Source organism: Anolis sagrei, chromosome 7 (genome assembly GCF_037176765.1).
Source record: "Anolis sagrei isolate rAnoSag1 chromosome 7, rAnoSag1.mat, whole genome shotgun sequence".
Lineage (NCBI taxonomy): Eukaryota > Metazoa > Chordata > Lepidosauria > Squamata > Dactyloidae > Anolis > Anolis sagrei.
Window position 1 is genome coordinate 15,373,249 of NC_090027.1, and position 26,109 is coordinate 15,399,357.

Consider the following 26,109-nt stretch of genomic DNA (forward strand, 5'->3'; position numbering starts at 1 on the left):
GTTATTGCCTTTGTTTACTGATGTACCGTGGGCCTGGCCTCATGTAAGCCACACTGAGTACCTTCGGGAAATGGTGGCGGGGGAATAAATAAAGGTTATTATTATTAAGTGGCTGAGGGGGGAAAGTTAGTCTTTGTGGTGGCACAAGGCTGTTTGTGGTTTAAAGCTGGTATGGGCCAACTTGGGCCCTCCCTCCAGGTGTTTTGGACTTCAACTCCCACCATTCCTAACAGCCTCAGGCCCCTTCCTTTTCCCCCTCAGCCGCTTAAGCGGAAAAGGAAAGGGCCCGAGGCTGTTAGGAATGGTGGGAGTTGAAGTCCAAAACACCTGGAGGGAGGGCCCAAGTTGGCCCAGGCCTGATATGCAGCCTTAACTGCCATGTATGTGCTTTGAAGTGGTGCAGGGCCTTTTCGAGGCCTAACATCCGGGCCACTCCTTTGGCGTTTCCGGAGGGAAAAGGGTCCCTCCTCCCCTCACCGAATCCCATGTCGCTGTATGCACCTTACAGGACACCGAGGCCTTTTTCCCCGCCGCCATTCGGCCTCCTCCCTTTCTTCCCAAGGGAAACAGCCATTACAGACCTCTCCTTGCTTCCCGCCTCTTGTGGAGACAGCGCCCTGCTTTTCCTCAGGCGCGAATAGACTCTCCGCCTATGATTGGCTAGGTCGTCTATCACTCGCCGGCCGTCCCTCACCGCGATTGGAGGAAGCGTGCTCGGAGGCGGGGTCACCAGGGTGCTTTCCTCACAGAGGCCCGAGGCGCGAAGAATCAGCTCTCCACCTCTGATTGGTTGCAGGCCATTTCACTCACTGTGCATCCCTCGCTGCGATTGGTGAAACGGTGCTCAGAGGCGGGGTCACCGCCCTGCTTTTTTTCACAGAGGAACGAGGCGCGAAGAAGAGAGAGAAGGGAGAGCTCTCCACCTCTGATTGGCTGCGGCGCCTTTCACTCGCCGCCGTCCCTCGCTGCGATTGGCGGAAGCGTGCTCGGAGGCGGGGACACCACACTGCTTTTCCTCACAGAGGCGCGAAGGACAGACTCTCCGCCTCTGATTGGCTAGGTCCCCTTTCACTCGCCGGCTGTCCCTCACCGCGATTGGTGGAAGAGTGTTCAGAGGCGGGGTCACCGCCCTGCTTGCCCTCACAGAAAACGCTCCCTATTTCTGATTGGCTAAGTCACCTTTCACTCGCCGGCTGTCCCTGGCTGCGATTGGTGGAAGAGTGTTCGGAGGCGGGGTCACCGCCCTGCTTTTCCTCACAGAGGTGCGAGGCGCGAAGAAAACGCTCTCCACCTCTGATTGGCTAGATCCCCTTTCACTCGGAGGCGGGGGACACCGCCCTGCTTTTCCTCACAGAGGCGCGAGGCGCGAAGAAACCGCCCTCCACCTCTGATTGGCTAGGTCCCCTTTCACTCGCCGCGCTTTCCTAGCCGCGATTGGCGGAAGGGTGCGCGAAGGCGGGGACTCGTCTATATAAGGGCCGGCGAGCGCCCTCTTGCCTTTCTGCTGCGCCGCTCCCTCCGCAGGGCTGGTCGACGTTTCGAGTTCTCCCTTCTCTCTCTCTCTCTCTCTCTCTGCCTCTCCCTCTCTCTCTCTCTCTCCCCCGAGTCTTAACTTGAAGGCATTCCCATCATGGCGAACCCAGTGGTTTACTTTGATGTCGCTGCCGACGGCGAGCCGATGGGGCGCGTCACTTTCGAGGTGAGGAAAGCGGGAGCGACGGTTGAGGGGAGGGGGAAGGGGCCGCTGAGGAGGGAGGGGGAGAGAAAAGGCGCCTCTGCGTCGAGGAGGGAAAGAGAGGCCGCCATTTCCTTTCACGGAAGGAGGGAAGGAGCAGAGGGGCCATTTTGGGATTCCCCGATGGCATTGAGAGGGAAACAGGCGCGCGGCCTTCTCGGGGGGGGGGGCGGGGGGCGGGAGAGGAGGAGGGGGAAGGTGCGCGCGCACGCGCCTCACTGCGGCTCGGAAGGGGAAGGTGCGCGCGCAGCTTTCTCCTCCACGTGGCCCGCCCTCGAGCGGGGAGGGAAAGCGAGGCCCAAGCCTGCCCACCCGCCTCGCCTTCTCTTTCCTCCTGCTTCCTTTGTCTCCAGCCTGCGCCCTTCCCCGGTTTTTTCCCCAGGGCAGGAAGCAGCCAAGCTTTGAAGCTGCAAGGCTATTCAGCGCTAATTCAAGGCGGCCAATTGCAACATTCACACTTGCCTCCAACAGACAAGAGTTCTTTCTCCCACCCTGGACATTATTCCATAGATATGTAAACCCCATTTTCCTAGTTTCCAATAGACCTCGCAACTTCTCAGGATGCCTGCTATAGATGGATTCCCCAGGGCAGGAAGCAGCCAAGCTTTGAAGCTGCAAGGCTATTCAGTGCTAATTCAAGGCGGACGGTTGCCACATTCACACTTGCTTCAAACAGACAGGAAATCGTTCTCCCACCCTGGATATTATTCCACAGATATGTAAACCCAATTTTCCTAGTTTCCAACAGACCTCACGACCTCTGAGGATGCCTGCCATAGGTGCAGGCGAAATGTCAGGATAGAATGCTTCTAGAACATGGCCAGACAGCCCGGAAAACTCCCAGCAACCCAGTGATTACATCAGAGCCCCTCCCCCCAGTAACAATATAATCTATATTAAAAAATGTAATGTTCGTTTGTGGGTTTATCATAACTCAAAAACCACAGGACGAATTGACAACAAATTTGGACACAACACACCTATCAGGCCAATGAGTGACCATCACTCATAAAAACACAGCAGAAGAGACGTAAAAAGCAAAAAAAAAAACCCCGCAAAATACATTACAACACAAGCACAAAACCGCATATATATAGGCATTCACACATATATACACACAAAGCACATACACAGAGAATGGGCCCCAGCAACACGTGGCAGGGGACAGCTATTACATAATACTAATATGAATGATGTATTAATACTTTGCTAATAATATAGTATGTTGTATGTACATATGACTTGTAAGCCGCTCTGAGTACTCTTCAGGGTAAGAAGGGCAGCATATAAATGGTGTAAATAAATAAATTACAGCCACGAAATTGTACACCTGGGGGCAGATGGAGCCTCTCTTTGAGTGTCTTTGTGGCTGGAGAAGGGGGTAGAAGAAGGCCCCTCTGTTGACGCAGCGGGTTGAACTGCTGAACTTGTGAGTAGATCAATAGATACCACTTCTGTGGGAAGGTAATGGCACTCCAGTCAGTCATGCTGGCCACATGACTTAGGAGTTGTCTACAGACAACGCCGGCTCTTCGGCTTAGAAATGGAGATGAGCACCAACCCTCATAGTCAGACTAAACTAGACTTAATGGCAAGATGAAAGCATTACTAAGGGGGTAGAACATACCTAGATCAGGAATGGACAAACTCGGGCCCTCCCTCCAGGTGTTTTGGGCTCCAACTCCCACAATTCCTAACACCCTCAGGTCCCTTCTTTTTCCCTCTCAGCTGCTGAAGTTGCCTACTAGCTGAGAAAGGCTGTATACAAATACAGTAAATAAATAAGCATGCAAAGATACGTTGGAATGGAAGATGTAGACAAAAATGCACATACGACAAAAAAAATCATAAAGGATATAAATACTCTAAATAGATCAAAAAGATTTATAAGCGTTATATTTTGAAAACAGCTCACAAAATAAACTTTATACCCTGCCGCCATCTCCTTGAAGGGACTCTGGGCAGCTTACAAAAGCACTCAATGGTGCAAAGAAATGTGCATGTCATAAAACGGAGTACAAAAAGTTAGAAATGAGCACAAAACAAACATCATTTTAAAAACAAAGAAATTCCAGAGGTTGAAGGAAAGTAAAACTGCGATGGAAAATTCTCAGCCACATTTACATAAGATTTTAAAAACGAGAACAAACAGAAATGGCCAGTTCTTGCAGGGGTGCCGTTTGTGCTGGCGCAATCCACCAGGGAATAATGTTGACTTTTTATGGGCAGGGCAGCCATGATTCAGGCTCGATCTACACTGTCATGTAATGTGGTTCAAAGCAGAGACTCTGGATTTGGAAACTGGATTATATGGCAGTGTAGATGGAGACAGACAGAGTGAAGAAGCTGAGTAGTCAGCCAGGGGTCACAATCATGGCAATGGAGCCAGCATGATGACTGTGGAGTGGTTAGAGACATGTCATTCTAGTTACAGATATGTAAATATAGTCCAGGAGGCCAGCCTATGTTATTGCATTGTGATGGAATGAAACTCAAATTGTTGTCAATCAAAATTCCAAGAAAAGAGAGTTCCTACAAGTGTTCTGGAAAATTCAGTAGGCTTGAACCCAACTCTGAGGTTTTCTCCACAGTTTTACTGCTGGTCATGTATGTTAGAAGGCCTTGAGAACAATATCACGTCATGTCACACTTCAAAGTGTTCCAGAAAATGCAGCCGGTAGACAGTCGCATCACATTACTGCCAAGGCATTCTTAAAAAAAATAGACATTCTGGAAGATGCATTTTACAGCAATTTGTGAGTGAATCTAACACAGGCATGGGCAAACTTTGACACTCCAGTTGTTTTGGACTTCAACTCCCACAATTCCTAACAACCTCAGGCTCAAGCAGCTAAGGGGGAAAAGGAAAGGGCCTGAGGCTGTTAGTTAATCTAGATTATGTTGATGATAGAAGAGGAGGCCCTCTGCTGTGGATTTGCCCTGCTGCATCCCCCCTATAGCCTTGTGCCTGACCATTCAATGCAGTTAGAGCTAGTTTCAGACTTTGAACAGACAAGCGACCAGCTCCTGCCAAAGCGCACAAAGGGAAACCCTTCTTGCCCCTCTGGGGTTTATGCAATGGCCATCCAGGCCTCAAAGTAGTTCCAGCTTTTCCTGTGGAGTTAATCCTCTGCACAACAAAAGCACTTAATGCAACACTGGTTTAAAAATGCATTAAATGGTTTATCTGAGTGAAAGTGGGGTGCAGAGCCCAAGAAAGTGCCCCTGTTTTGACCCACAGTGAGATCAGGAAACCACAAATGTGGGATTCTTTGGGGCCATTTTGACGGGTTGCCTGCTGCTGCATGTCGGGTGACGCATTTCAGGGCGCAGTACATGGTGGCGCTCCAGAGGCTGCTAACAAGCATTCTCAAATTGCACAAGAATCTGTGGCATCCAGTTGATGGGAATTAAATGGGGAAGATGAGGTTTGGGTGGCGTAGAATCACCCCTTCTATTCTTTCAGTTCTGCAACGGAGCCAGCATGGTGTTTTCAGATGGTTTTAAACAACTGATTTTAGTGTTTGTGTATATTTATAGTTATTTTATGTTCTGGCATGGAATGCTTGTCGTATATATTGTGCTCCACGCTGAGTCCCCTTTGGGGTGAGAAGGACAGAATACAAATGTTTCAAATAAATAAATAAACAACAAAAAGGCATAATGTGATACTATATAGTCTTTATCTACACAAGCCATTTAATGTAATTTGAAGCTAGCTTTGAACTATCGTAGTCAGGCAACAAACTCGCAAAAGAAAGCCCTTAATGTGGATCAATGCTTTATGGTTTGTACAATTGCCATCCGGGCCTCAAATTGGTTCCAGGATTTCCTGTGTAAGCACCTAACATAGCAAAACCACTTTCTTGAATACCAGTTTGAAATTGCATTCAATGGTCAGCTTTGACGGAGTCATGGTTGTTAAGGACTTTTAGATATGCAGAGTAGCATATTTTCGACCAAATGTCAGGTGGCTTTTAAGGTTTTCCTTATAATGGTGTGTTACTTAGAGAGTACCAGATTGGCCCTGACCCTGGATTCTAAGCAGGGTCGGACTTGGTTAGTATTTCAATGGCAGGCTACCATGGCATGCCAAACTCTGTTTCAAAAGAGGAATTGGCAAAACCACCTCTTTATTCCTTGCCTAAGGAAATCCTGTGAAGTTGAAGAAGTGGAGGGCTACTATAAAGTGACAGGCATCGCGAGGTGTGCATGCCTCATTCAAGGATCCTATTTACTTAGAGCTCCTTCTAGACTGTCTTCAGCCTGAAGCTGCAAGAGTATTGTGCCAGTTGTCTTTTGTACCTTAAATCCATTGAATAGATTGTAGCTTGTCTAAATATTAACACCCTCAGATATCTGTAAGTTTAGTAGAGTTGACTAAATGGACTTTGAGAGTTGTTAGTTGCTATGAACAGAATTGGGAAGGCTGAGGTTGGAATACAAATATTAATTGTATATAAGCTCTTAACAATTTGAATAGCTGTGTTTCGATGTAGCAAAATTCAGAAATTAATGAATATTGGAACAGGTATGTGGAAATTAGCACTCTCAAGTTGAATATGGCATTAACAAATGTCTCACTTTTTTTTTGCCTCACAGCTGTTTGCAGACAAGGTTCCCCAGACAGCAGGTTTGTAATTGACAGCCTTCTTTTGTTGCCATGCTAGCTTAAAACTTGAATTGTCTGCCACCTAAGCAAATGTCTTGACTTATGTCTGCCTTCGATTTCAGAAAATTTCCGTGCTTTGAGCACTGGGGAAAAAGGCTTTGGATACAAAGGCTCCTGCTTTCATAGAATCATTCCTGGATTTATGTGCCAGGTACGTAGTATATATTTATTTTCAGTAACTTGTGGAGAATAAATGTATTTTAGGCCCTCTATTTTCGTGAAGGCTTCTTGCAAGAGGGGAAATTGCCAATTAAACTGGTTGTTTTGGGGGTTTTTTAACTTGAGAAAACACCTCTGTCGGACTCCCTAGGTCTTCCAGTGTGATTCCATGGCCATCATCCAAAATTGACAGTTGAATCACACTCGACGAGACTATATTAATCTCTGTAAAATAAATCCTGCAAAAGTGAAGACTCCGAAGTGTAGAGGGCCAATTGTACACTAATTTTTATCTTCAACCTTGCTAGCATTGTATCGTGTAATAACTAGAGTTAAACAATTTTTAAAAACTTGATGTTAAATTTTAGTGATCAGTTAACCCACCATCTAGTTTCAGCAGTATATATCTTGTATTATTATTTTTTTTGACAGGGTGGTGACTTTACCCGCCATAATGGAACAGGGGGCAAATCCATTTATGGTGAGAAATTCGCTGATGAGAACTTCCTCCTCAAGCACACAGGCCCTGGCATCTTGTCTATGGCAAATGCTGGACCCAATACAAATGGGTCTCAGTTCTTCATCTGCACTGCCAAAACTGATTGGTGAGTATTTTTGGCTTGAGGATTCATTTGCAAAAGAGGATTTGATTATAGGTGGCTTTCAATTTAAGGATCATAATGTATAGGCCTGAAATACCATATTATTCTCTGACCTGAAGTTTAAACCTTTGGCCTTCCAAGTGTTTTGGACTTCAGCTCCCAGAATTCCTGATCATTGAACATACTGGGAAGGGCTTCTGGGAGGTGGGGGCACAAACACCTGGAGGGGGCCATATTATTGACACCTCTGTCATAGACTATCTGAATCTTACAAGGGCAATTAGGGCTTGTTGCATCTGAGTTTCCCAAAATAGAAGCCCTTGAAAGTGAGTGTGAAACAGCTTGATGGAATCACAAGCTATTGTAGATTAAAAGTGGTGTTTCCAGGTGCCCTAATTTATCTGTCTTCTTAGGTTGGATGGGAAACATGTGGTTTTTGGCCATGTGAAGGATGGGATGAATATTGTGGAAGCCATGGAGCGCTTTGGATCAAGAAATGGCAAGACAAGCAAGAAGATCACCATCTCTGACTGTGGGCAGCTGTCATAAAATTCCTTTTGTCTTAACAATCAACCATTCCTTCTGTATCCGGGGTTAGCCCCCCCTGTAATCCTTGTGCTCCTGGTTTACTGCTGGTTTTCTATTGGGTTTCAATTTCTGCTTCCTCACAAGTCCTAATGGACTGAAGACAACGTTGTTTGCAAAACAAAATAAAACAAGTTAAATCACACATGCTAGTTTGTTGTTTTCTTCCCTCTGGTGAAGATTTTCCATGCTGTAATAGTCAGTTGTGTTCTAATTCTAAATAATGTGTGGCCAAGTATTGGGAATACAGGTGGAGACTTTAATTTCCAGTAAAAACTTTATAGCAGGCCTCTTCAACCCGTGGCCCTCCGGGTGTTTTTGACTGAATTCTTGACCATTGAACAAGCTGACTAGGGCTTCTGGGAGGTCATAGGCATATTTACATGAAATGACACTGTTTGTAAATATAGGTAACCATATAGGAAAGAAACTTGCATCAGTTGAGCAAGAATTACCAGTTTGGGGGGCTTCTTGAAAAGAATTCCTAAGTCTTTCTTAAGACTAATATGTAAAGATTTAAAGATACAAGTACAAGATACAAAGTCAAAAGATTGTACTCGCATAGCGGAAACAGTTAAGAATAAAAGGTAATTGCGGTTAAGAATAAAAGGTAAATGAAAGAGGAAGTCAAAAGTGAAGGTGTTGAAAACAATTTACAAAAGCTTCATGTATGCAGTAGAACAGGCATGGGCAAACGTTGGCCCTCAAGGTGTTTTGAACTTCAACTTCCACAATTCCTAACAGCCTATCTTTTTTGGATTTATAATCAAACTCTTGGTATGTTAGGCTAGCACTGCAGTTCAGTTACTTTAATTGGCAAAATAAAATACTAATGGTTGTGCTAATTAATATTTGAGATTGCCAAACTCCTTATACGTCATGAGCTAACCCCGGCTGTTTTTCTTCCTACCATGCAGCTGTAAATTCCCAAGGATTATCCAGAATCTGAATCAACAAGTGTTCTCTCATTTGTTAAGGGACATGCTTTCTCTGGCTAGTTGTGAATGTTGTGTTGTTGTGTTTCTTGAGCTATCCTTGGTCTCTTATAAGAGTTCTTTGTTGTAAATTGACATATTCTGATGTTACTCATTATGAGCCCCTGGTGGCACAGCAGGTTAAACCGCAGAGCTGCTGAACTTGTCAACCGAAAGGTCACAGGTTCGAATTCGGGGGGTGGGGTGAGCTCTTGCTGTCAGCCCCGGCTTCTGCCAACCTAGCAGTTCAAAAACATGCAAATGTGAGTAGATCAATAGGTAAGGTAAGGGCGCTCCATGCAGGCTGGCCACATTGCCTTGGAGGTGTCTACGGACAACGCCGGCTCTTCGGCTTAGAAATGAAGATGAGCACCAGCCCCCAGAGTCGGACACGACTGGACTTAATGTCAGGAGAAAACCTTTACCTAATGTTACTCATTGACCACATGTGAATAACTGCTTAGTAGGTTATTTACCTGTGGTCTACAGAACAATAGAAGTTAATCTGGTTTCTCAACTCCCTTAAGAGACCCCCCCCCCCCAAAAAAAAACCCCAGTGATAAGGTTGTCTCAAGGCAGAAATGACCAGAAGGCCTGCAACATTAGCTAAGGGTGGTTTTGTCTATCCATCCTTCAGTGGAGCAAACTATTAATAATGAGATACCTTCCCAGCAGGGTTGCTACCAGTTGCTCACTATTACAGGAAATAGAATTCCAAATGTGCTTCTTTGATTACAGTAGTAATTGACTAATACGACAACAAAAGCGTTGGAATTTGCTAAATGACAGTATCTCAAATGCATGCGAGCCCCTCATACCGGTTTTGTGACAGCTGTTGTCATACAACAGCCCCGAATTACAGAGATGCCTTTTTGCCTTCCAGTGAAATAATCATCCTGTCTCTCTGTCAATACCTTGTAAACATTGAGAGGAGATCCATTTTCACTGCAGTAGACTTGCATTAAGGTCTTTTGTGAGTGGTTAATGCTGGCTGTATTTCCTCAAAGTGCAGTAGTTAACCATAAGGGACAGTATATCAACTGATGGCTTGTTATTTATTTATTTATTCACGACATTTATATGCCGCCCTTCTCACCCCAAAGGAGACTCGGAGCGGCTTACAAGATATATATACATACAATATATTATTACCATAGTACAATATCAGTTGGAGCCCCCGGTGGCGCAGTGGGTAAAAGCACTGAGCTGCTGAGCTTGTTGATCGAAAGGTCGCAGGTTCGATTCCGGGGAGCGGCGTGAGCTTCCGCTGTCAGCCCTAGCTTCTGCCAACCTAGCAGTTCGAAAACATGCAAATGTGAGTAGATCAATAGGTACCGCTCCGGCGGGAAGGTAACGGCGCTCCATGCAGTCATGCCGGCCACATGACCTTGGAGGTGTCTACGGACAACGCTGGCTCTTCGGCTTAGAAATGGAGATGAGCACCACACCCCAGAGTCAGACATGACTGGACTTAATGTCAGGGGACTACCTTGCCTACAATATCAGTATTAAATATTATTATATTGTACTATACCATTATATTGTAATGTATTGTCGAAGGCTTTCATGGCTGGAATCACTGGGTAGTTGTAGGTTTTTTGGGGCTATATGGCCATGTTCTAGAGGCATTATCTCCTGATGTTTCGCCTCTGAGAATGCTTGCCATAGATGCAGGTGAAACAAGAGGAGAGAATGCCTCTAGAGCATGGCCATATAGCCCGAAAAAACCTACAACAACCCATATTGTAATATTATTAGTAATATTACATGTTATATACATATATAATTATAATTTATTAGTATTATATTGCATTACATATAATATAAATATATGGATATACAATATATTATGTTATATATATTATGTTATTTCTTAAGTCTACACACCTGATTTAAAGTCCAGGGTTTGGTTTTTTTTTAGATATACCTTTGCCCTTGTTTTTCCACAGATATTCCACACTGTTTCAGATCGGCGATCTGCTTTTGATGCACTTTAAAGTACTCAAAACTTTGTAATTTCTATACTCGGGGGGGGGGGGGGGGGTTCAGGTATACGAACACTATCTTTAGAGGAATGTTGCAATGAATTGGTAAATACAAAGGGGGTTAATGCAGAATCTGGTACTACACTGATCTACCAAAGATGGTTTTTGAAAGTAAGAGAGTGAGTGTTGCATGTGCTGGAAGGACAATTCTCATGAGCTCCAACATACAGAAGGATAGGGATGATAAAGTAGCTCTGTTTGGAGAAAAGTTGGTTTGACACACCTTGGACGAAGGGCTGTCTCATTCCCCACATAGCGAAGCTGATGAAGAAACACAACTTACAAACTTATCTACAGAAAATCCAACAAATGCTACGTTTAGGAAAGGAAAGAGGGATCCTCTTATCTCTGCAGGAGTCTACCGTATACCATATAGTTATGGACAAGACTCCATAGGGAGCACCAAATGCAACATTGCCCAAACACAAATCAAGGAACATGAAAAGCGTTGCAGACTCATTCAACCAGAGAAATCAGCCATAGCAGAGGACTTCAGGAACCAACCTGGACACATCATATTATTTGAGAACACAGAAATACTGGATCACTAACTACCATGTCAGGCTACACACAGAAACCATTGAAATCCACAAGCATGTGGACAATTTCAATAGAAAGGAAACCATTAACATTAATAAAATCTGGCTACCAGTATTTAAAAAACTAAAATCAGCAATAAACAAAGAACAACACTCAAAAGGGGAATTCCAGACAATAAACGATCAGGGACAGCTAATTGCCTCCTAACAAAGACCCCCCAAGCAGGAAGCAGCCATGCCTTGAAGCTGCAAGGCTATTCAATTGTAATCAAGGTGGCTAATTGCAACGTTCACACTTGCCTCAAACAGGCGAGAGTTCTTTCTCCTACCCTGGACATTCCACAGATATATAAACCCCCTTGCCTGCCTGGTTTCCAAAAGACCTTATAATCTCTTTATTTACTGTCCTGATTTTAGAGTTTTGTTTAATGCTAGTAGCCAGATTTAATTCCAGGCAGGATTCAGCCAGTCTTTGAAGCCGCAAAGTCATTCAATACTAATCAAGGTGGCCAAGTGCAACATTCACACTTGCTTCAAGCAGACAAGAGTTCTTTCTCCCTCCCTGTAAATTCCAGATATACAAACTCAATTTTCCTAGTCTCTAAGAGATCTCACAACCTCTGAGTATGGCTGCCATAGATGTGGGCAAACATCAGGAGAGAATGCTTCTGGAACATGGCCAGCCCAGAAAACCCACACCAACCCAGTGATTCCAGCCATGAAAGTACAAATGAAAACATTGTCTCTTTTGTACTTCTGTGTTGCTGTAGGTTTTCGGGGCTGTAAGGCCATGTTCCAGAAGTATTCTCTCCTGATGTTTCAACCACATCTATGGCAGGCATCCTCAGAGGTTGTGAGGCCTGTTGGAAACTAGTAAATTGGAGTTTATATATCTAGAATGTCCAGGGTGGGAGAAAAAATTCTTGTCTGCTTGAAGCAAGTGTGAATGTTGCACTTAGCCACCTTGATTAGCATTGAATGGCTTTGCAGCTTCAAAGACTGGCTGAATCCTGCCTAGAATTAAATCTGGCTACCAGTATTTAAAAAAAAAAACCTCTAAAGTCAGGACGGTAAATAAAGAGGTTGTGAGGTCTGTTGGAAATTAGGCAAGTGGGGTTGCAATATCTAGAATGTCCAGGGTGGGAGAAAAAACTCTTGTCTGCTTGAAGCAAGTATGTATGCTGCACTTGGCCACCTTGATTAGCATTGAATGGCTTTGCAGTTTCAAAGACTGACTGAATCCTGCCTGGAAGTTGTGAAATATTAATAAAGAGAGGGAGCAAAAATTACACAGTGGTATTCCGATAACGTTTGTAACAATTGTTAAAAAATCTCATTCATCTGATAATTCATAATCCACGAGTTCCCTTAACTAGGATACTGGAATTGGAATACTGCGCTAATGTTAATATTCTAATTGGATTGGATACATTAATAGCTTCCAGTGTGAATAATCTACAATCTGATTTGGTATGATCCCATTAATCTCCCGATTGATCTGGTTTTGTTGCCTTCTGCAGCAATTTGATGAGAAACGGGTTGGCTGCTTGATAATTTTCAAAACGTCCATCCGATTAGGGCTGGTGCGTGACATCTCCAGAGGGATTGGGAGGAGGCATCTAATCACAACATTCACGTTGGTCATGCATTGGAGATTCCTGTCTCCTGCCCATTGAACCGAAGGGTGACGTCACCTGCTTAGGCCTCTCCTCTCTTGCTGCAGGAGCCGGGCTTGCAGAGGGAAACAAGCAGAGCGGCACCTTCACAAAAGGCACTTCCCGTTCTTGGCTTGGTGTCAAAACAGAGACAAAGTGTGCCATTGCCATTAGGCGATACCTCGTTGTCTTCCAAGATCGGTGTCCTGGCGGTGGGTCTGTAGGTGACTGTGGAGCCCTATTCTTGATCTGCATCTTCTCCTACAGTGAGGGCATCGATTTCCAGGTGGAAGGCGGTCCCGGTTGGGGTTGGCTTGACGCGCCTTCCTCTTGGCACATTTCTCTCTTTCGCCCTCCATTCGTGGCTTTTCAAATTCTACAGCTCTGCTGGTCACAGCTGACCTCCAACTGGAGTGCTCAAGGGCCAGGGCGTCCCAGTTCTCAGTCTCTATACCAGAGTTTTTAATGTTGGCTTTTAAATAACTTTTCCTGCCCACCAACATTCTGTTTTCCATTCTTTAGTTCGGAGTAGAGCAACTGCTTTGGGAGACGGTGGCCGGGCATCCGGACAATGTGGCCGGTCCAGCGGAGTTGATGGTGGAGGACGATTGCTTCAGTGCTGGTGGTCTTTGCTTCTTTCAGCACGCTGACATTTGTCCGCTTGTCTTCCCAAGAGATTTGCAGGATTTTCCGGAGGCAGTGCTGATAGAATCGTTCCAAGAGTTGCATGTGACGTCTGTAGACAGTCCACGTCTCGCAGGCGTATAGCAGTTTTGGGAGGACAATAGCTTTATAAACAAGCACCTTGGTATCCCTATGGATGTCCTGGTCCTCAAACACTCTCTGCTTCATTTGGAAATAATCTGCACTCGCAGAGCTCAGGCAGTGTTGTATTTCGGTGTCGATGTTGACTTTGGTGGAGAGGTGGATGCCAAGGGAGTGGAAATGGTCAACATTTTCTAATGTTACACCATTGAGCTTTATTTCTGGCATTGGAGAGGGATTGGCTGGTGTCTGCTGGAACAGCACTTTGGTTTTCTCGATGTTCAATGACAGGCCAAGTTTCTCCTATGCTTCTGCGAAGATGTTTAGAGTGGCTTGTAGGTCTTATTCTGAATGCGCACAGACAACGTTGCCATCAGCATATTGTAGTTCTATAACAGATGTTGGTTTTGGCTTTCAATCTGCTTAGGTTAATAGCTTGCCATCTGTTCGATAGATTATTTCTACTCTGGTGGGAAGCTTCCCATCAACAAGATTAAGTATCATAACAATGAAGACGGAAAATAAGGTTGGGCAATAACACATCCACAATTCCTAACAGCCTACAGAAGGGATAGTGTATTGTCGAAGGCTTTCATGGCCAGAATCATTGGGTTGCTGTGAGTTTTCTGGGATGTATATCTATGTTCCAGCAGCATTCTCTCCTGATGTTTCACCTGCATCTATGGCAGGCACCCTCAGAGGTTGTGAGGTCTGCTGGAAACAAGGCAAGTGAGGTTTATATGTATGTGAAATGTCCAGAGTGTGAGAGAATTGACCGTCTGCAAGGACGTTGCCCAGGGGACGCCCGGATATTTTGATGTTTTGTCATCTTTGTGGGAGGCTTCTCTCATATTCCCTCATGGGGAGCTGGAGCTAAGAGAGGGAGCTCATCCGCACTCTCACCAGATTCTGACGGTCTTCAGTCTTGCCAGCACAAGGGTTTAACCCACTGCGCCACCGGTTAGAAGGTAGTGAGCTGGCCCTGATTGTATCTTGTCTGGATTTCCCATTTTTGAGTTACTGTCCTGATTTTAGAGTTTTTTCAAATACTGCTAGCCAGATTTTGATCATTTTCATGGCTTTCTCCTTTTTGTTGACATTGAAACGTGTGAATGTTGGAATTTGTCATTTAATGGCCTAGCAGTTTCAATGCCTAGCTGGTTGCTGCCCAGGGGAATCCTTTGTTGGGAGATGTTAGCAGGCCCTGATTGAGACTAGGAAAATGAGATTTATATATGTCCAGAGTGGGAGAAAGAACTATTGATTGTTGGAGGCAAGTGTGAATGTTGCAATTGGGACAGTGTTTTGCATTCAATGAGTGACAACATCCTGATTGCAGGAGAGGTTTGTGCTCCTTCCTCTCCCCCCCCCCCCCCCCCCCCCCCCCGCTTTCTGCAATGATGTAGCTTTCAGCCTCTGCAATGCTACATGCAGAGCGGGCCAAGGCTTGTCCCAGAGCGGCGCCCAGATGCAGAGGCTGCAAAAAGCAGCAGGAAGCCTCCCCCACCCACCCCACCCCACGAGCCCCGCCCGCTCCACGCCAGTGGAAATGTACTGCTCCCTGCTTCCCCCCTCCCTCCCTTCCCCTTCCCGTGAGGCGTTTCCCTTGTGAGCGTTGGAATGAAGGCATGCTGTGGAACAGCGCCACCGCGCGGCCAATGCAGGAACTGAGAGGAAATCCTTCTCGAGGTTGATGTAGGTTTTTTCGGGCTATATGGCCATGTTCTAGAGGCATTTCTCCTAACGTTTCGCCTGCATCTATGGCAAGCATCCTCAGAGGTAGTGAGGTCTGTTGGAACTAGGAAAAAGGGTTTATATATCTGTGCAATGACCAGGGTGAGACAAAGGACTCTTGTCTGCTGGAGCTAGGTGTGAATGTTTCAACTGCCCACCTTAATTAGCATTTGATTGCCTGGCAGTGCCTGGAGCAATCTTTTGTTGAGAGGTGATTAGATGTCCTTGTTTGTTTCCTCTCTGTTGTTGTGCTGTTCTAATTGTAGAGTTTTTTAATACTTGTAGCCAGATTTTGTTCATTTTTTGAGGATGCTTGCCATAGATGCAGGCGAAACGTCAGGAGAGAATGCCTCTAGACCATGGCCACAACAACCCAGTGATTCCGGCCATGAAAGCCTTTGACAATAAATCCTTCTCGACTTGTCACCTTAAGGGAGCATCTCCACTGCATCAATAATGCAGTTCAATAACACTCTATGTGAACATCCTGCGGCTCTTCCATGATGACATGATGGCAACAGTCTTGAACAGCAATGGCTCCCAAAGTGACCCATTTAAGGTGGAATCAGGTGTCAACAGGAGTGTGTTATTATTACCCCAACCTTATTTTCCATCTTCATCACTATGATACTTCATCTTGTTGGTGGGAATCTTCCCACCGGAGTGGAAATCAACAGATGGCAAGCTGTTTAACCTCAGAAGACTGAAAGCCAAAACCAAGGTTACAACAACATCTGTTATAGATGCTGATGACAACGTTATCTGAACGTATCTCCTTCTACGTCCCACCTCGGAGCTTAAGATCCTCTGAGGATGCCCTGATCTCGGTCCCACCGTTGTCTCAAACACGTTTGGCACACGAGGGACAGGGTATTCTCGGTGGTAGCCCTCCGCCTGTGGAATACGCTTCTCAGGGAAATTAGATCATCATCATCCCTCCTCACCTTCAGAAGGAAGGTAAAATCATGGTTGTGGGACCAGGCCTTCGGGCAATCAGGTTAAAGGACAATGGATAATATTTGACTATGGCTTGGAAGTGGATTCGGATAAGTGAAGCGGAGTTATCATTAGTATATGGCTAGATAAATAGCCACCAGACTGGCAATAGCTAAATGGATCATAAGTATACTGTTTAATTTTTATTTTAATGTTCATGGTTTTAATTGTTATTTTTGCTATTGTATTTTATGACGGCATTGAATTGTTGCCAATTGTAAGCTGCCCTGAGTCCTCCTAGGGCAGTGGTTCTCAACCTGGGGTCCCCAAATGTTTTTGGCTTTCAACTCCCATAAATTCTAACAGCTGGTAAACTGGCTGGGATTTCTGGGAGTTATAGGCCAAAAACCTCTGGGGACCCCAGGTTGAGAACCACTGCCCTAGGGGTTGAGAAGGGTGGGGTAAAAATGTTCGAAATAAAATAAAATAAAAAATAATCTGTGCGCATTCAGAAGAAGACCTACAAGCTACTTTAAACACCTTCACAGATGCATATGAGAAGCTCCTCCTGTCATTAAACATGGAGAAAACCAAAGTGCTATTCCAGGAGTCACCAGCCAATCCCTCTCCAATGCCAGCGATACAGCTCAATGGTGTAACATTAGAAAATGTTGACCATTTCTGCTACCTTGGCAGCCACCTCTCCACCAAAGTCAACATCGACACCGAAATACAACACCGTCTTGAGCTCTGCAAGTGCAGCATTTTTTTGAATGAAGCAGAGAGTGTTTGAGGACCAGGACATCTGCAGAGATACCAAGGTGGTTGTTTATAAAGCTATATGCCTGCGAGACGTGGACTGTCTACAGACATCACATGCAACTCCTGGAATGATTCCATCAGCGCTGCCTCCGGAAAATCCTGCAAATCTCTTGGGAAGATAGGCGGACAAACGTCAGTGTGCTGGAAGAAGCAAAGACCACCAGCATTGAAGCAATCGTCCTCCACCATCAACTCCACTGGACCGGCCACGTTGTCCGGATGCCCGACCACCATCTCCCAAAGCAGTTGCTCTACTCCGAACTCAAGAACGGAAAACAGAATGTTGGTGGACAGGAAAAGAGATTTAAAGATGGGCTCAAAGCCAACCTTAAAAACTCTGGCATAGACACTGTGAACTGGGAAGTTCTGGCCCTTGAGCACTCTAGCTGGAGGTCAGCTGTGACCAGCAGTGCTACAGAATTTGCAGAGGCACGAATTGTGGGTGAAAGAGGGAAACGTGCCAAGAGGAAGGCGCATCAAGCCAACCCCGACTGGGACCGCCTTCTACCTGGAAACCAGTGCCCTCACTGCGGGAGATGATGCAGATCAAGAATAGGGCTCCACAATCACCTACGGACCCACCGCCAGGACGCTACACTTGGAGGACCATCATCCTCGGACTACGAGGGATCGCCTAAGGAAGTAAAAGTATTAACTCCCCACAGCACAAGGTTCATATGCCACAGTTTTCCCTCCTTTGTGTTCAGAATTAGGTGTGCAACAAGCAACAGCAGAGTGTGTTCAAGAACGCAAAAGCTTGGCTTGGCTTCAGCAGTGTGCTTTTGCCCTGACCTACTAGCAATGGCAAGATCTTTTAAAAGTGGAACTAAATTGGATTGCTGTGAGTTTTCCTGGCTGTATGGCCAAGTGTTTTGATACTTAATGGTCAATATTTTAATGAGCTCCCCCCGGTTCAGCACTGAGCTGCTGAACATGCAAACCGAAAGGTTGCAGGGTCAAATCTAGGGAGTGGCGTGAACTCCAGATGTTAGCCCCAGCTTCTGCCAACCTAATAATAGTAATAAATAATAAAACTTTATTTATATACCGCTCTATCTCCCCAAGAGGGACTCAGGGCGGTTTCCAAGCAACATCACCAAAACATACAGAGTAAACAGCATAACATAAAATTAACAAAACAACATAGGCATAAAAATTATCACAATAAAAATTGCCTATTTAGAGCTATTAAAAGGCTGGGCCAAGGCTAATGCAAACTCAAAATATGAGCGGACCGGGAATTAAGTACAGTTCTATAACAGCAATTGTAGGTATGAGTTTGTGGCTGCTCATTTCCAGGGCCTATTCAAGGGATGACCGGGGAAATACGTAGGTCACATAACTAGTTATGCGACCCCCGAGCGGTCAGCGTCACACGGGAATGGAACAATGGATGACGAATCTGGAACATGTTTTTGATTATGAGACGACAGTGAATGGGTATTGTAGTAACTGTTTATTAATTGTGTAATGTGTTAGGTTGTTAACTGTTTTTATACTATAGCACTGAATTTTTGCTGTTCGTATTTGTTGTGAACCGCTGTGAGTCGCCTTCGGGCTGAGAACAGTGGTATATAAGTATTGTAAATAAATAAATAAATAAGTATAAGGCCATATTCAACAATGTTTGGGGCTGGGCAAGAACTGGTCATTCTCAAAGGCTTGTTGAAACCACCAGGTCTTCAAGCTCATACGAAAGGAGGGGAGGGATGGGGGCTGTCTTATTTCCCTTGGAAGGGCGTTCCAAAGATGGGGGGCACCACCAAGAAGGCCCTCTCTCTCGTCCCCACCAACCGTACTTGTGACGATGGTGGGAGCGAGAGATGCCTCCCCGGAAGATCTTAGAGTTCATGCCAGTTCGAAAAGCAGTTCAAAAACACGCAAATCTGAGTAGATCAATAGGAAGGTAACAGCGCTCCATGAAGTCATACTAGCCACATGACCTTGGAGGTGTTTACGGACAATGCTGGCTCTTCGGCTTTGAAATGGAGATGAGCACCACCACCCCAGAGTCGGACACGACTGGACTTAATGTCAGGGGATAACCTTTACCTTACGTTTACCTATTAAAAATAGGACTAAATGTGCTGTCGCACACTGGGCCTGTGCATATGACTGTAGACAGGACATAAATTCTGTGTGCCCAACGGGACACCGGGGCTGCCTCAGATTAAAGGCCCTTGGACCTCCCCACAAACAAAGTTCTGTAGAGGCTTAAAGTAAGTCCAACAAAGTTCTTTATTGATGAAAACAAACAGGTACTTTCAAGCTTTCTTAACAGTCTATTGGCTCTCTCTCAATCTTGTCCACAGGGAACAGGCACTATCTTCTTAACTGTAATTAGCTAATGGGGAAATCCTTAACTTCTAATCTGGGCAGTCTGTACTTGCCTCTGTTGGTGTGGAGCCCCTGCACCCGGTACCAACTGCGTCTGGCTTCCGCGGGAGACCCTTACCAGGCAGAGCTTTGTAGACTTCCAGGGGAAAAGGAGTTCAGGTTTCTGTGATGGCTGACTGAAGTCCCTCAGCGAAGGAGCTGTAAGGCTGTATATCTCCCCGGCCAAGCCGTAGGGCTGTATAACCCCGGCCAAGCTGTAGAAAACGAAGCTTTCTACAGGAGCTCTTCGTTTTATGTCCTATGCGAAAGGCTTCTCTGTGAGAACTGACTCAAAAAAAGGCTCCTATTCCCTCCAAAACTCAAAAAGGGGCGGGACCAGGGAACCTAACTATAATTTACAGGTGGCTTGCCCTATGATTGCAAACTATAACAGGAAGCCACCCTGCTGCAAAATCCCAAGCCTGGGATTGCAAACAAACATTTAATTCAAAGCAAACAGAATTGGAGCACACTAAATAATCCTATACCCCAGGCATGGTCAAACTTGGGCCCTCCCTCCAGGTGTTTTGGACTTCAACTCCCACCATTCCTAACATCCCCAGGTCCTTTCCTTTTCCCCCTCAGCCACTTAAGAAAGAGCCTGAGGCTGTTAGGAATGGTGGGAGTTGAAGTTCAAAACACCTGGAGGACCCAGGTTTGACCATACCTGTTATATCCTATACCATACCATAAAACTCTAAACTAACTTGGTATTGATATTTAAATACTGTAATTAAAATCAAATGAAAACAAATCAAGACAAACTTAACTATGGAACACAGTACTAGTGTTTTATACATGTATTTTAATTTTTATTTAAATGTTATTTTTTATTTTTTGCCAGTTGCTAGAGCAGTGGTTCTCAACCTGGGGTCCCCAGATGTTTTTGGCCTTCAACTCCCAGAAATCCTAACAGCTGGTAAACTGGCTGGGATTTCTGGGAGTTGTAGGCCAAAAACATCTGGGGACCCCAGGTTGAGAACCACTGTGCTAGAGTCTACTGTGTATGGATTGAGCTCTGGTAAGATAATATTGATCTCTCTCGTTGATGTTCCCTTCACAGCGAGACCTTATGTTTGATGATGGTAACTTTCCGGAGCAGTGCTTTGAAGCCTGACATTTTCCAGGCGTCTTCTTTGTATCTTTGACCTTTGTGTCTATTTCTGCCAAAAAGAATGGTAGGCCCTTATCATCGATTGCGAAGGTGTAGTGAAAACTAAGAAAAGAATGCAGTTTGACAACAGAGAGGAATCCAAAGACAAAGCTTTGGATCAAGTTGTTTGAGGAAAGCAAAGGACCAAACCTCACGTTTCATTGGAAGATTAATCTTCAGAAAGAGAGAGAAACATCTTAAATGCAGCATGGGAGATAGTCTATGGGTTCCACAGTGTTATGAAGGGAAAACAATGCCCTTTGGATATGATTCCACTCGTATCTGTTGGGCCCTCCTCATAAATGCACAGCAGAGTAACATTAGCAGCAGCATGACCCAACACCAGTAGCCCAAAGTGATAAAAAGAACAAAAACACACAGACCAATGTTACATCTTCCTTCTTTGCTTCCACGCTAGGCTTCTTTCTCATGCAGATAAACAGCTTCGCTCTCACAGAGCCTCTTCTCACGCCAAACTTACACAGGAGCTTCACACAGTAGCTCTACACGCAAGGCGTTCAAACTGGGGCTTCCTCTCACTGAAGCTTCTCACACTAGGCCTACTCACACTGAGGCCTACCTCACACTGAGGTCATTTTCCCATTGAGGCCTTCTCACACTGAAGGTTCTCTCAGACTAAGGCCTCTCACTGTTGCACCTCAGAGTAGATTCACCTTGCTGAAATCACCAAACTGCACATGGAATGAAGTCTTTGTAGTTTATTGAAAAATAAGAGTTGAAAAGTTCTTAAAAGCAAAAAAGTAATGTTCCAAAAGATCAATATAACATAGCACTGTAAAGCAGGATTTCAAGAGGCACCAACAGAACAAAATCTCATGAGAGCATGACAAAATCCCTAGATAGTCCAGGCAAACGAGCACAAGCTGTTTGGTTGAGCGAAAAGTTGCTCTGACAAAGGTTTGTTTTCAAACACGCTGCTTTGCCTTTTGCAATACATGAAAGCATGTCTTTAGCCTCTGACCTTCTTCTTGTGAGCTAATCTCACTCTCCTTCGAACTCTGAAATCCAAACGGTCAGCCCAATCTAAGATTCCCGTTTCATCAAGGTCAGGCTGCTTGTTAGTGTCAGTTTGGTTGCCTTCCTGCCTACTAAACAGTGTAATTGAACATAGGAATGGAATAACGGATGATGAGACTGGATTCTGATTTTATTGTTGAGGCGCTAATGATTGTTATTCTGATGTTTAATGATTTGTGTTACAATTGTTTTTAATTGCCCTATACTTGTCTCGTGATGTTTTGTATCAATGTTGTTCACCACTTTGAGTCTCCTGAGGGCTGAGAAAAGTGGTATATAAATAAAGTAAGTAAGTAAGTAAGTAAATAAATAAATAAATAAATAAATACTATCAGGCTGAGAACTGTCCTCCTTTTCTGAGTCAATTTGCACCTGGTTAGTTTCAGTATCAAAAACATCATTCCCTGCTGTGGGAAACTGAACTTGCACACCTTGTTCCTCATTGTCTACAACAGGAACCTGATTGTGAACCTGAATCCCATCATCTTCATCAGAGTAACTCTGAGACCCCGTCTGAGTCACAACATTATCAGTCTGTGGTTCCAGCTGAGTCACAACACTCACATACTGAGGCCTCTCACATACTGAGGCATTCTAACACTGAGGCCTTCTCACACTGTGGCCTACCTCACACTGAGGTCATTTTCCCACTGAGGCCTTCTAATACTGAAGGTTCTCTCAGACTGAGGCCTCTCACATACTGAAGCATTCTAATACTGAGGCCTACCTCACACTGAAGCCTTCTCACACTGAGAGCTCTCACATACTGAGGCATTCTAACACTGAGACCTACCTCACACTGAAGCCTCTCATAGACTGAGGGCTACTAAGCTATACCTGCTTATATTGAACTGCAGCTTTTGCTGTGTCATTACATCCATTTAACGCTTTCAGTGCTTGACTCATATTTTTGTAATTAAAAATACCTAGCTAATTTTTAATATTTCTGACAAGAACATACATACAAATCAGTAAGCAAACTGAATAATAAATTAGCAAATTACTAGAGGAGGCTTGAAGAAGGTAGTAATTTCCAGCACGATATCCTTGAATTGTGGTGGCCTGAACTATACACGGTAGTTCAGGTGAGGCAAGTGACAGACCCACTCTATTCTTACCTGGAACAACACTGGATCCAGTTCTGAGCATTACAATTCAATGAAGGTATGGACAAGCTGGAAGGGTGACCAAAACGATCAAAGGTTTGGAAGCCAAGCCCTGAGTATGTTTAGCCTGGGAAAAGGCTGAGGGGACATGACAGCCATGTTTACATATTTTAAAGGATGTCACTTTTGGAGTGGGGAGCTTGTTTTTTGCTGCTCTGGAGACTAGGAGCAATGGATTCAAACTGCAAGAAAAGAGATTCGAACTAAAGATTCGGAAGAAAAGTAAGAGCTCTTCAGCAGTGTGGAATATGCTGCCTGGGAGTGTGGAAGATTCTCCTTCTCTGGAGGTTTCCTCCTGTCCACATTGTTCTATTTAGCAACAAGACTAAAGAACTCTGCTCAAACATGAAGCAGTTGCTTCATGGAGCACGACAGCTCCAGGAAAAATGCAGGGAACAAAATCAACCTCTGTAAATGGCATTCATTGACCTTGCAAAGATATTCGACACAGTGAATCGCAGTGCTCTCTGGACCATCCTCCAAAAAATCAGGTGCCCAAACAAATTTGTGAACATCCTGCGGCTCCTCCATGATGGCAACAGTCTTGGACAGCAATGGCTCCCAAAGTGACCCATTTAAGGTGGAATCAGGGGTCAAACAGGGATGTGTTATTGCCCCAACTTTATTCTCCATCTTCATCGCTATGATACTTCATCTTGTTGACGGGAAGCTTCCCACTGGAGTGGAAATCATCTATTGGACAGATGGCAAGCTATTTAACTTCAGCAGACTGAAAGCCAAAACCAATGTTACAACAACATCTGTTATAGAACTCCAGTATGCTGATGACAACGTCGTCTGTGCGCATTCAGAAGAAGACCTACAAACCACTCTAAACACCTTCGCAGAATCATACGAGAAGCTCAGTCTGTCATTGAACATCAAGAAAACCAAAGTGCTCTTCCAGGAGTCACCAACCAATCATCATCATCATCATCATCATCATCATCATCATCATCATCATCATCTTTATTTATACTCCACCACCATCTACCCAACAGGAACTTGGAGCTGCTTACATACAAAAAATACAAAATTGCAATAAAATAAACAACATAGCATTAAAAAAATCAAAGCATACAAACAATATACACAGAACATAAAAACCAAACATAAAGACAAAGATTGGGAAGCATGTACATAAAATGATTTAAAAACTCAGGGTGAGATAAAGGGGTAAAACTAGTTGTAGGGAGAATTCATGGAGAGACAGGATAATAAACAAACCTACATATGGGGGGCTGGGGGGTGGGGGGTGGGGAGAAACTCCTGGGACAAGAACGCTGAGGGAGCAATAGCATGTAATTGTGTGACTACAACTACACTCTCTCTCCAATGCCAGAGATACAGCTTAACGGTGTAACATTAGAAAATGTTGACCATTTCCGCTACCTTGGCAGCCACCTCTCCACCAAAGTCAGCATTGACACTGAAATATAACACCACTTGAGCTCTGCGAGTGCAGCATTTTTCCAAATGATGCAGAAAGTGTTTGAGGACTGGGACATCCGTAGAGATACCAAGGTGCTTGTTTATAAAGCTGTTGTCCTCCCAACCCTGCTATATGTTTGTGAGACGTGGACTGTCTACAGATGTCACATGCAACTCCTGGAAGGATTCCATCAGCGTTGCCTCCGAAAAATCCTGCAAATCTCTTGAGAAGACAAGAGATTTGTCTTCGGACAAATGTCATTGTGTTGGAAGAAGCAAAGACCACCAGCACTGAAGCAATGGTCCTCCGCTATCAACTCTACTAGATCGGCCACGTCTGGATGCCCGACCACCGTCTCCCAAAGCAGTTGCTGTACTCCAAATTCAAGAATGGAAAATAGAATGTTGGAGGACAGGAACAGAGATTTAAAGATGGGCTCAAAGCCAGCCTTAAAAACTCTGGCATAGACACTGAGAACTGGGAAGCCCTGGCCCTTGAGCGCTCCAGCTGGAGGTCAGCTGTGACCAGCAGTGCTGTAGAATTTGAAGAGGCACGAATGGAGGGTGAAAGAGAGAAACATGCCTCAGATAGTAGACATGGGAAGTTTGGAGGATGCCATAACTCCCACTTACTCCTCCTATGCCCATCTTCAGCCTCCTGATGTTGCCTTGGCTGAGATATATGGAGAACCATATATCTCTGGAACTGAAGTGAAATTCAGCTGCTATTCAAGTGGGCTTCTTTGGGCGAAACATAGGCAGGAATGCACCTAGCCTGTCACCTTAGATAGCAGAACGCCTTAGGCTGAAGTTACAGATAATGCGAAAGTTAGCCCAAATCTCTCTGCTCGTGTATAATGAGCCCTGCTCTAGTTTCCCACCATCACCTTTGCTCTAATCCTGCAAGGTAATGCAAATTTCTCTCTCCGTATTTGGAGAGCTGGTTGGACAAAGGCCGCCTAGTCAGTTCAAGGCAGAGGCAAGGTTTATTTTTGCCATGCTTTGGCAACAACAAAGCGGCCAGAGCTGTTTCTGTAAAGTCAATGTATCTAAACAACAGTTATGTGGCTAAATCAAATAAGCACAGTAGTATTATATCTTGAACATTTTACAGCTTAAAAGTGGAACATCTCAGAGTGTCGCTCAGTGTTTCTCAACCTTCCTAATGCTGCGACCCCTTAATACAGTTCCTCATGTTGTGCTGACCCTCCAACCATAACATTATTTTCGTTGCTACTTCATAACTGTAATTTAGCTACTGTTGCGAATCGTAATGCAAATCTATATAAATAAAAATGTAATGTTCGTTTGTGGGATTAACAGGTTACTCGTTGGCCTGAGAGGTGTATTGTGTCCAAATTTGGTGTCAATTCGTCCAGTGGATTTCAAGTTATGTTAATCCCACAAATGAACATTACATTTTTATTTGTATAGACTAGCCGTCCCCTGCCACGTGCTGCTGTGGCCCAGTCTGGTGATCTGGAAAATGAAGTAATTAGAAAGTGTTGATTTCTAATATATGTAATGTCTTGATGTTTGTGGGTAAACAGTATTTCTTGCTGTTTCATTGTCAGTGTTGATGTGGAGAGTGTCTGGTTTGCCCACTATGGAACATACAACATAGAATTGTCCTTCTTTAGGGGTCCCTTTCAAATCCATGATACTATATCTATGTGTGTGTGAATCGTATATATCTATCTATATCAGGGGTCCTCATACTAA

General features: G+C 44.7%; 1 protein-coding gene across 1 annotated transcript; it reads left to right on the top strand.

Annotated features, from left to right (window-relative positions):
• The first annotated feature begins 1,482 nt into the window (after positions 1-1,482).
• PPIA (peptidylprolyl isomerase A) lies at positions 1,483-7,898 on the top strand. The gene is made up of 5 exons (XM_060786938.2): positions 1,483-1,699; positions 6,338-6,368; positions 6,470-6,558; positions 6,999-7,171; positions 7,582-7,898. Exons 1-5 carry the CDS (start codon positions 1,631-1,633, stop codon positions 7,715-7,717), a joined length of 498 nt encoding a protein of 165 aa, XP_060642921.1. The 5' UTR covers positions 1,483-1,630; the 3' UTR covers positions 7,718-7,898.
• The last annotated feature ends 18,211 nt before the right edge of the window (positions 7,899-26,109 follow it).

Excerpts from the sequence above, each read along its gene's own strand:
- PPIA (XM_060786938.2), top strand. The coding sequence starts at position 1,631 with ATGGCGAACCCAGTGGTTTACTTTGATGTCGCTGCCGACGGCGAGCCG. Across the intron at positions 1,700-6,337 it reads TGGGGCGCGTCACTTTCGAG|CTGTTTGCAGACAAGGTTCC; the intron begins GTGAGGAAAGCG and ends TTTGCCTCACAG. Across the intron at positions 7,172-7,581 it reads TGCACTGCCAAAACTGATTG|GTTGGATGGGAAACATGTGG; the intron begins GTGAGTATTTTT and ends CTGTCTTCTTAG.